The sequence below is a fragment of the Spermophilus citellus genome (genome assembly GCF_964194105.1).
Source record: "Spermophilus citellus genome assembly, chromosome: 8".
NCBI lineage: Eukaryota > Metazoa > Chordata > Mammalia > Rodentia > Sciuridae > Spermophilus > Spermophilus citellus.
This window is the reverse complement of record NC_138189.1, coordinates 69,591,880-69,604,106: the sequence shown is the minus strand read 5'-3', so window position 1 is coordinate 69,604,106 and position 12,227 is coordinate 69,591,880. Positions and strand designations below refer to the sequence as shown.

General features: G+C 35.8%; 1 protein-coding gene across 1 annotated transcript in view; it reads left to right on the top strand.

Moving 5' to 3' along the window:
* The window catches only part of MAPK10 (mitogen-activated protein kinase 10), a 379,461-nt gene that overhangs the window by 218,876 nt on the left and 148,358 nt on the right, over positions 1-12,227 (top strand). Inside the window, exon 4 of the mRNA XM_081304841.1 lies at positions 5,989-6,158. Within this exon, the coding sequence (XP_081160967.1) occupies positions 5,989-6,158 (170 nt within the window). The remainder of the gene's footprint in view (positions 1-5,988; positions 6,159-12,227) is intronic.

The window sequence follows — 12,227 nt, the reverse complement described above, 5'->3', positions numbered from 1 at the left end:
TCTTCTATCAGATGGAGAGTCTCTGATTTGATATCTAGCTCCTTTATCCACTTTGAGTTGACTTTTGTGCATGGCGAGAAGAGGGGATTCAGTTTCATTTTGTTGCATATGGATTTACAGTTTTCCCAACACCATTTGTTGAAGATGATATCCTTCCTCCATTGCATGTTTTTAGCTCCTTTATCAAATATAAGATAGTTGTAGCATTGTGGCTTAGTCTCTGTGTCCTCTATTCTGTACCATTGGTCCACCTGCCTGTTTTGGTACCAGTACCATGCTGTTTTTATTACTATTGCTCTGTAATATAGTTTGAAATCTGGTATCGCTATACCACCTGATTCACACTTCCTGCTTAGAATTGTTTTTGCTATTCTGGGTCTTTTATTTTTCCAAATGAATTTCATGATTGCTTTATCTATTTCTACAAGAAATGCCATTGGGATTTTGATTGGCATTGCATTAAACCTATAGAGAACTTTTGGTAATATCGCCATTTTGATAATGTTAGTTCTGCCTATCCATGAACAAGGTATATTTTTCCATCTTCTAAGATCCTCTTCTATTTCTCTCTTTAGGGTTCTGTAGTTTTCATTGTATAGGTCTTTCACCTCTTTTGTTAGGTTGATTCCTAAGTATTTTATTTTTTTTGAGGATATTGTGAATGGAGTGTTTTTCCTCATTTCCGTTTCAGAAGTTTTGTCGCTGATATACAGAAATGCCTTTGATTTATGTGTGTTGATTTTATATCCTGCCACTTTGCTGAATTCATTTATTAGTTCTAGTAGTTTTTTTTGTAGACCCTTTTGGGGCTTCTAGGTATAGAATCATGTCATCCATAAATAGTGATAATTTAAGTTCTTCTTTTCCTATTTTTATGCCTTTAATTTCTTTCGTCTGTCTAGTTGCTCTGGCCAGTGTTTCGAGAACTAAATTGAATAGAAGTGGTGATAGGGGGCTTCCCTGTCTTGTTCCAGATTTTAGAGGGAATGCCTTCAATTTTTCTCCATTCAGAATGATGCTAGCCTGAGGCTTAGCATAGATAGCTTTTACAATGTCGAGGTAAGTTCCTGTTATCCCTAGTTTTTCTAATGTTTTGAACATATAGCGATGCTGTACTTTGTCAAATGCTTTTTCTGCGTCTATCGAGATGATCATATGGTTCTTATCTTTAAGTCTATTGATGTGGTGAATAACATTTATTGATTTCCGTATATTGAACAAGCCTTGCATCCCAGGGATGAATCCTACTTGATCATGGTGCACAATTTTTTTGATGTGCCTTTGTATCAGATTCGCCAGAATTTTATTGAGGATTTTTGCATCTAGGTTCATCAGAGATATTGGTCTGTAGTTTTCTTTCTTTGAGGTGTCTTTGTCTGGTTTTGGAATCAGGGTGATGTTGGCCTCATAGAATGAATTTGGTAGAGCTCCCTCTTTTTCTATTTCCTGAAATAACTTGAAAAGTATTGGTATTAATTCTTCTTTAAAGGTTTTGTAAAACTCCACTGTATACCCATCCGGTCCTGGGCTTTTCTTGGTTGGTAGTCTTTTGATGGCTTCTTCAATTCCATCCATTCATATTGGTCTGTTCAAATTGTGTGTATCCTCCTGACTCAGTCTGGGTAATACATATGACTTAAGAAATTTATCGATGTCTTCACTATCTTCTATTTTGTTGGAATATAGGTTTTCAAAACAATTTCTAATTGTCTTCTGTATTTCTGTAGCATCTGTTGTGATATTGCCTTTTTCATCCCGTATATTAGTAATTTGAGTTCTCTCTCTTCTTCTCTTCGTTAGCATGGCTAAGGGTCTGTCGATCTTATTTATTTTTTCAAAGAACCAACTTTTTGTTTTGTTAATTTTTTCAATAGCTTCTTTTGTTTCAATTTCGTTGATTTCTGCTCTGATTTTAATTAATTCTTGCCTTCTGCTACATTTGCTGTTGTTTTGCTCTTCCTTTTCTAGGGCTTTGAGATGAAGTGTGAGCTCATTTATTTGTTGGTTTTTCCTTTTTTTGAGGAATGACCTCCAGGCGATGAATTTCCCTCTTAAAACTGCTTTCATTGTGTCCCATAGATTCCGATATGTTGTGTCTGTATTTACATTTATCTCTAAGAATTTTTTGATTTCCTCCTTTATGTCTTCTGTAACCCATTGATCATTCAGTAACATACTGTTCATTGTCCATGTGATGTAGTATTTTTTCTTCCTTCTTTTATCATTGATTTCCAGTTTCATTCCATTATGATCTGATAAAATGCATGGTATTATCTCCACCCCTTTATATTTACTGAGGGTTGCCCTATGGCATAATATATGGTCTATTTTTGAGAAGGATCCATGTGCTGCTGAGAAAAAAGTATATCCACTTGATGATGTTTGATATATTCTATATATGTCAGTTATGTCTAGGTTATTGATTGTGATATTGAGGTCAATAGTTTCTTTATTCAACTTTTGTTTGGAGGATCTGTCCAATGGTGAGAGAGGTGTGTTGAAGTCACCCATGATTATTGTGTTGTGGTCTATTTGATTCTTGAACTTGAGGAGCGTTTGTTTTATGAACGTCACAGCACCATTATTTGGTGCATAAATATTGATAATTGTTATGTCTTGTTCGTGAATGGTTCCTTTTAACAGTATATAATGTCCTTCCTTATCCCTTTTGATTAACTTAGTCTTGAAGTCAATTTTATTCGATATGAGAATGGCCACCCCTGCTTGCTTACGAGGACCGTGTGCGTGGTATATTTTTTCCCAACCTTTTACCTTGAGCCTGTGTATGTCTTTTCCAATCAGATGTGTCTCCTGGAGGCAGCATATTGTTGGATTTGTTTTTTTAATCCATGTTATCAGCCTATGTCGCTTTATTGGAGAGTTTAAGCCATTAACGTTTAGAGTTACTAATGATATATGGTTTGTACTTCCAGCCATGTTTGATTATTTATCTCTTTTTTTTTCTAATTTAGTTTGTTTCTCCATGATTATCTTTCCCCTTGCCCTCTGTCTTTACCGAGGCATTTCCCACTGATGGTTTTGGTTATTGTTTTTCGTTTCTTCCTCGTGTAGTGTTTTGCTCAAGACGCTTTGCAGTGCTGGTTTTCTGGCTACAAATTCTTTTAGCTTTTGTTTATCATGAAAGATTTTCATTTCGTTGTCGTACCTGAAGCTTAATTTTGCTGGATACAGAATTCTTGGTTGGCATCCATTGTCTTTCAGTGTTTGAAATACGTTGTTCCAGGATCTTCTCGCTTTCAGCGTCTGTGATAAAAAATCCGTTGTTAACCTTTTTGGTTTACCCCTAAATGTCATCTGCCTCTTTTCTCTTGTAGCTTTTAATATTTTCTCTTTGTTCTGTATATTGGATATCTTCATAACAATGTGTCTTGGCATTTGTCTACTGTGATTTTGTGTGCTCGGTGTCCTGTATGCATTTACAATTTGTATATCTGTTTCACTTTTTATTTCTGGAAAGTTTTCTGTAATTATTTCATTCAGCAGGTTACTCATTCCCTTGGTATGAATCTCTGTGCCTTCCTCTATCCCGATGACTCGTAAATTTGTTTTTTTTATGTTATCCCAAATATCTTGGATGTTTTTCTCGTGATTTTTTACCAGCCTATCTGAGTTGGCTAGACTCTTTTCAAGATGATATATTTTGTCTTCATTATCTGATGTTCTGGCTTCTACTTGCTCCACTCTGTTAGTGATACTCTCAATTGAGTTTTTAATTTGGTTTATCGTTTCCTTCATTCTAGAATTATTGTTTGATTTTTTTATAATCTCTATTTCCTGATAAAGATGCTTAACTTCTTCTTTTATCTGTTTATGTAATTCATTTTCAATGTGATCTTTAAGTTTCCTTTCCATCTGTCTAAGGTGTTCCTTGAATTCTTTATATGGCCATTTTTCTGATGACTCTAGGTCCTTCTGAATATTTAGGCTGTCCTTCATTGTTTGTACTCCTTTTCTTCCTTGCTTTTTTATGCTCATGTTACTTCTTGTTCTGATTTGACTGCTGAGTTACTGTTTACTCTTGTAAATTTATTTGATGCTTTGGAGGAGAGATATTAGAAGGGAAGGGAAGATGTCACTAAAGAGAATGAGTGTAGGCAGGTAGAATTCAAGAAAGGGGTAATAAGAAAATTGAAAAGAAATGAAAAGACAAAAGAAAAAATGTGAAAAGAAAGAAAGAAAAAATGAAAAAGTAAAAATTTAAAACCAAAAAAAATTATAGTGATAATAAAAAAATGGAAATTAAAGTTTAAAAAATAATAGTAATAATAATAGAATTAAAAGAATTAAAAAAATGAAACCATTAATAAGAAAGTTAAAGAACAACAATAATCAACAACAAAAAGTGAAAATAAAATAAAAAAATACTAATAATAATCATTAAAAAAAAAATAATAATAAATGCATTCATAGAGCTCGATTAACTTCTCTTCCAGTAGGTGGAGCTATGCCCACTGGGCCAGGCTTCTTTTCTTGATATGTGGGAACCAATCACTGTGCCTCAGCTCTTCTTCCCAGACTGTGCGGGTCTCCAATCCTGAGTGCCTAGGGCCTTCTCTTGTGGTTCCTCAAGCCGGGCCCCGCTCACCTGTGACGCTCACCACAATAGTGGCTACACGCCGGGTCTGCTGCTCCTGGGAGCCCTGTTTTTAATGGATGCCTGGGCATACCCTTTCTGTTTGCCTCCCTCAGACCCTAAGTTTGTAGCGCTTGGGGCTGAGGACCCCCAGCGAATATGTTTGCCCTCAGGTAGCAACTCCCCTGGTAGCTGGTGCAAGGGACCTCTGTTGACAGCACTGGTGGGAGCGATAGCCGGAAGTTCTGTGCTGCTAGTCCCACGTCACTCCTGATTCCCTGGGTCTGGCTATCGTGCTCAGTTGGCTTTTACCTCTGTGAGTTCAGGTGGGCCGACTAGTTATTTCAGCGGGATCATTAGTGCTGAGTCACGAGAAGTAGGCGAACCGGAGCTAGAATGCAGCCAATCCGGGCTCAGTGTGTTCTGAGAAGGGCAGACTGTTCGCCCGGGATCCCCTTCAGCTCAATAGTGCCTAGTGGTCCTGAGCGAACAGTATTTTGACAGTTTACTTCTCCCTATGCCCGTGCAGCTGAAGGGGTTAGAGACTTGATCTCTCCGCGTCCGCCGCCATGTTGGATCACTTCGATTTTAAATTGTCACTCATGTTATCAGCTGTTCCATTTTACTCGGCAGCTCACTTGCGCGGTGAAGAGTCTGCTCTAAGGTGCTCCGCGGGAAGAGGTGGCGGGGGCGGCGGCAGCGGCCCAGCTGTGGCCTTCGGGACCCCCGGGGAGGGGGTGCGGGTTGGGGGAGGGGAGGCAGCGCCTCGGGGCCCGTGCGGGCCAGTACTGGGCTCACGAGAGAGTGGGCAGGGCGGGGGAAAGAAATTGAGATCTAGATTTAGGGAGTGAGCGTGAGAGGAGAGACGGCGGGGGAGAAGCAAAGCAGAAAGGTGGAGAGGAGAAGGAGAAGGGGCCGAGGGAGCTGGGCAGCTCGGGGGGCTACAGCCTTACTGCTCGCGCTGAGGTCGTGATGGATCACTCCACCTTGGCTGGAGTCGTGGCGGATTCACTCCACTTAGGCCCCTTTCTTGACACGGTGCTGAGTCTTTGTTGACAGATCTCCTTTAATGATCTTTACTTCTTCTTTTAAGACGCAGCAACATACGCTGTGGGCACGGCGGCACGGAGCACGGAGCGGCTTACTCACTTCCCGCTGCCATCTTCCGCATAATGCCTTAAATAGTTTTTAATGTTAAAAATTATTTGCATTTTAAAGCTCTTTTATATCAGATAATCTTGCATGAGCTAATACACATTTTTTTTCTATGTGAATTATCTGAACTAGGTGACAGATGGCTAAGTATCAGTAATCATTAAAAAACAATAGGCTTTTCTGCATCTAGTATCACTCTACTTATTCCCTACTCTCATGTTTTTGTTGTTCTAAAACAGGGATTTGATAAACAAGTGGATGTGTCATATATTGCCAAACATTACAACATGAGCAAAAGCAAAGTGGACAACCAATTCTACAGTGTGGAAGTGGGAGACTCAACCTTCACAGTTCTCAAGCGCTACCAGAATCTAAAGCCTATTGGCTCTGGGGCTCAGGGAATAGTTTGGTAAGTGGAATGAATTTAAGTCACGCTTTCAAAGGGAAAATGCTGTGTGTGTGTGAATCTACTGGATGCAAATGCACAAGTAAAACATGAATAAATATATAACATGACTTTACAGGGAAAATACATTCCACTGAATAAAAATAAAATTATGATTATCATTTGTTACTCATTGCCCACATGCTAACAATTTGAACAACTTGACTTGTGACATGTTTTTTTTTTTTTTTTTTTGGTCACCAGAAAAAAAAAATCCATTACACAACACCATAAAGAAATCAAGAGACCCAGAGGTTTCTACTTGTTGCTAATGTATTTAGGATTTTTTTATTTGTATGTTTCACAGGAAGAAATGAAAAGCTGTCTCAAGATAACAGTAAATAAATCACCCTATATTATGTGCGAGGGGTAAATGATGACTCAAATGTTCTTGTGACTTTTAAAGTTCAATGTTTAAAATTTACTTACCTATCTAAAAAACAAGTTGTACTAAAAAATTTGCCTAATGTTTCCAAATGGAAAGATTCTAGGCTCCTTACAATCATTATTTTATAACATTTTGAGTGGCTACTTGAAGTCATGACAAATCTAGATCTGATTTAGCGATTACAAAATGCTTATAAAAGTAATGATATCAGGTTAATTGATAAGCATTTTTTAGATTGTTTAAATATATTATGTGTGTGTGTGTATTGGAGGGTTAGTAGAGGTTGAACCCAGGGATACTTAACCACTGAGCTACATCCCCAGTCTTATTTTGTATTTTATTTAAAGACAGGGTCTCACTGAGTTGCTTAGTGCCTTGCTTTTTCTGAGGCTGGCTTTGAACTCACAATCCTCTGCCTCAGCCTCCTGAGCCGCTGGGATGGCAGAAGTGTGTGCATTACTGTGCCTGGCACAGAATATATTTAGTATGAATAATACTAAATATAATAATAATAATGTTCAACCATTTTGAAGGTTCATATTAATATGTAAAAATTGAGAAAATATGCCCTACATATTTATATGCTTATAAATAATATTTATGTAATATATTTATTATATTAATTACTTCTAAGTTAATTATTAGGTCTATTTCAAAGCACAAAAACTTTGATGGGGTGAATAGGATGATGATGAAATAAACATTTAAAAATATTTTTATTTTATGCTTCCATTTTACTCATATAAAATATTAGTTATTTTAATGATAGCAATGAATAATTTTCAATATTTTTCAAAACTGCATTTTAAATTTCATGAAAGTTTGAAAATTTGATTTGCTTTTTTTGGGGGCAACAGTTTATTTTCAATATCCATGCTTGGTTGATGTGAATGCAGAAGTGCACTGCTATTGTACTTACTAAATCCTAACACTAAAATTTAAGGCTAATTTAACAAATATACCAAGGGTATTGTTGAAATTCACCTAGTTAATTACTAACTTCCTAATATCAAACAGTAGTTAATTTTGCAATGTGAAAGGTAGAACATTTTATTGTTTTTAAAAATGGATCAAACCTTTCATTTCAAGGATATTAAAATAGGTAAACAAGTAAATACATTTTTATTTTCAGTAATTATTTATGTATTCTTATTGTTCAGGTATGAGGTAACATCTTGTGGTATGGTAGGCAAAATAATGGTTATCCCAAAGAGCATAGGTCCTAAGCCCCAGAATCCTTGATTACCAGGTATAGTAAAAGGGGCATTACAGATGTGATTAAGATTAAGGACCTTAAAATTGGGAGATTATCTTGGAATATCCAGGTTGTATCAATATAATAACATGAATCCTCAAAAGCAAAGCAGAAGAATGGATCAAGGAGACGCAATAGGAGCAGATGGAGAAGAGGTTTGAAACATGAGAGAGACTTGCCTTGTTTCTGGCTTTGAAGATGGAGGAAATGGGGCCATGAGCCAAAACATATGGTTGGCTAACAGAAGCTGGACAGGTAGCTATCAGAAAGAAAATGGAAAACTTAGTCCTACAGTGATAATGCATTGAAATCTGCCAATAGCCCAAATGAAAGGAAACAGTTTCTCCTCTAGCACCTGTAGAAATTAATTCAGCTTGCCGACATCTTGATTTTAAGCCTGTGAAACCTATATAGAGCTTTTGACCTTCAGAACTCTAAGATAATAATTTTGTGTTGTTTAAGCAATTATGTTAATGATAATGTGTTGTGGCAATAATTCTAATACACATGATATAACAAAGATTCTAATATTAAAAAAGTGATGCAAAACTCCTAAATTTACTAGGGAATGAAGAAAACTGAATGATGATTAGCTACCTTTCTTTGATGGAAAACTGTAGAATATTGACACAAGAAAATTTTCCTGAATAACATTCTCAGTGCAGATGTCCAAATACTTCTTGGGATAATTTCTTTTTCCTTCCAAAAAAGCTTCCATGGAAAATTAGGACTGCCAGTGAAGGGAAAGAGATAGAACTCTTAACAACTTAAAAATAGATTCAAAACAGCATTTTGCTCAAGAAATTAACAAAATGTCACAGAAAAATTTGAAAATCTTATACTAAGAATTTTATAGTATGTTTTATAGGATATTTGGGGCTTCTATTTCTTCTTTTTTATGGGATGAAAATAATTCTTAGTCTTTGGTATAAAAACTGAAAACAACTTTTAATAATGAAAGTATCCCTGAATTTTTAATCTAGTTTTAGGACAAATTTATCAGCAAATTTGCAATGAAAAAAATAACTGAATTCCAAAATTTTTACCTGTAAGATTCCTGAAGTGATTAGTCCTTGATGAGGTAAACAGAATCATATTCAGGCTGGCAAAGAGCAAGATGAAAGGCAGAATGGAATTTCTCACTTTCTACTCTATCATGTGTATAGACACTACAATCAGAGGACCCTCCTCCCTGACACAGATGGGGTTGTCCTTCCTTGCCCCTTTTCTTCGACCTAGGTTTTGAGTTATCTTTGCTTTACTTATTGTAATTTAGGTCTTTAATGTATTTTTTCTCTTGTAGATCTTTTGTTCCCATATTTTTATTAGTGCATTATAATTATACACAATGCTAGGGTTGGTTTTTACATATTTGTACATGAACGTGATAGAACAATATGATTTGATCAGCATCATTCCCCAATATTTCCCCTTTCCCTTCTCTTCTCCCTCCCCCTGGTCCCTTTCTTCTACTTTTCTTTATTCATTCATCTTTATTCATTTAGGTTGGTTCCATAGTTTAGCAATTGTGAGTTGAGCTGCTGTAAACATTGATGTGGCTGCATCCCTGTAGTTTTATTATTTGTAGTCTTGCTCATTGCCTTTCTAACTGGAGAGAGAGAAAATTTAATGTGGTCTTGATTGACATTTCCCTCATCACAATTCTTTTTCATATATTTGTTGGTAATTTGTGTTTCTTCTTTTGAAAAATATTTGTTTCCTTCTTTTGAACATTCCCTGATTGGATGATTTGCTCTTTGTGTGTGTGTTTGGCTGGGGTGGGGGTGATATGATCATACAATTTTTGTCTTTAATTCTGTTTATGTGGTGAATTATATTTATTGATTTGCATATGTTGAACAAACCTTGCATCCCTGGACTGGAATCTCTTGATCATTGAGTATTATCATCTTGAATTGTTTTTGAAAGTGATTTGCTAATGTTATTTTGAGGATTATTGCATCTATGTTTATCAGGGATATTGGTCTGTAGTTTTCATTCCTTGATGTATGTTTGTCTGATTTGAATATCATAGAATATATTTGTAAGTAGTCCCTCCCTTTCAATTTCATGTGAAAATCTGAGACAGACTGGTGTTATTTCTTCTTTAAAATCTGGCAGAACTCAGTTGAAAATTTATCTGGTCCTGACATTTTCTTTGTGGAAGGTTTTTAATTGCTGTTTTGATTTTATTATTTGATATTGGTCTGTTTAGGTTTTCTTTTCCTGTATTAGTTTGGGAAGGTCATAGAATTTTGTCTAGAAAATTCTAATGTTTTCTAGACATTCCATTTTTTAAAATATAAATTTTCAAAATGGTTTCTAATGATTCTCCAATTGTTAGCAGTGTCTGTAATGGTATCTCCCTTTTCACCTCTGATTTTATTTATATGAATCCTCTCTTTCTTTTGCTTAGTTTGGTTAAGGATTTATTAATTTTATTTCTTTTTGAAGGATCTTTTTTTGTTTTATTGATACTTTGTGTTGGTTTTTATTCTCAATAGCATTGATTTTGGCTCTGAATTAAATTATTTCCTGTCTTCTATTGATTTGGGCATTAATTAATTTTTTCTAAGACTTTGAGGTGGAACATAAGCTTACTTATTTGGGAACTTGCTATTGTTCTATTGTAGAAATTCAATGTTATAAAATTTCTTCTTAAAACTGCTTTCATATTGTTCTGGATACTTTAATTTGTTGTATCTCTGTTCTCATTTGTTTCTAAGAATTTCTTTATTTCTCCTATCATTTCTCCTGATACATTCTTAATTTAAGTGTTGTTCAAACTATCTGGGATTTAATGCCAAAATTATTTTTTAATGTAATTAGGTACACTGCTATGTAGGGCATATAAATTTACTATCACTATATTTTCTTGTTGGATCATTTCCTTTACCAGTATGTAGTGACTTTCTTTGTATTTTCTGATTAACTTCTATTTGAAGTCTGCTTCTTCAAATATGAGAATAGCCAGTTCTGCTGGTTTTTGAACTTCATTTACATTGAATATTTTTCTATCCTTTTACTTTCAGCCTATGGATGTCTTTGCCTAAGAGATGAATCTTTTGCAAGCAGCATAGAGTTGGATCTTGTTTTTAAATCCATTCAGCCAATCTATATCTTTTAACTGGGTAGCTGAGACCACTTACAGTTAGTGTTATTATGAAGAGATGTTTGTTATTTCCTGCCATTTTGGTTTGTTTGCTATATTTATTTCTATCTGGACTTTAATTTAGTTGGTTTTCCTTCTACTGAGCTTCATCTATTTGAGATTTTTTTCTTTTTTTTAGCTTTTAATAAATTTTTCATAGTTTCTCCTGGAATTTCATCCAGTTCTATATCTATGGATTCCTTTGTTGGGGGATTGTGAATTTTGAGGGAAGATTTGATTGCCTGTTTCCTCAAGGGTTTTGACTTATGCATCAATTGACATTAGTTAACTTTCTTCTTTTATATGACTGTTCCTTTGAGTGTAGTTACCTTTTTATTCGAGGGACTTCTCTGTTTCTAATGTGTGAGTAGTTGTCTAGGATTGGCACATGAGGTCCCCTTCTAGTTGTTCCTACTTGGGGCCTGGTTGTTGGTTTGGTCCCTCTCTAGTTTTTATGTTGAGGTATTTTTGAGGCCTAAGTGATGCTAGTTTTTGTGTGGAGGGAGGGTCACTATTACTTGCATGACTTGTGAATATTGCTTAGCAGTAATACTCCCTATTCACTGAACTTGAGGTATCCCAATCAATTTCCAGCCCTTATTAGAAATAAAGAAAACCTAGGAAAACAATAATGTTAGCAACAGATGTATGTTCTTAAAATAAATGTTTAGCATCTACTTTGACATCTATAGCATTAATTACCACCTGTATAGGAATGTGGATTAGCAATTAACCTCAGCACCAAACAACAACTCGACAACAACAACAAAAACCAACTAAATCAGACATTAAACAACAACATGAATGGGATAGAAAATACATAGACTACCTAACTCTATCACATAGTGAAATTATATTTTCTTAAGTGAAGAGAAAATAAGGGAGGAAAGCAAGATAAAGTTTAAAATATTTAAAAAGTAAACAGAGGAGAAGCAAGGGATAGGTAGCCAATGATTGCCGCAGTCTTGGCTGGGCACAGAATCACGAGCCACCACACAGCTTTGTAGATTCAAACAGCAATTCTTTATTCCCGAACTCACACCGGCCTCCACACACGTTCTGGGGCAATCCCAGTTCTCCTGCCACCCAATTCACCTACTCCACGAGGCTTTTTTCCCAAAATGCTCTCTGAATCTCACGAGAGTTCAACAGGAGCTTAGGCAGCAGGAACGCCCTAATTCCAGCAGCAATAATCCTCAACATCGAACTTCCCTAAAATCCAAGGTCTTAAACTGGGAA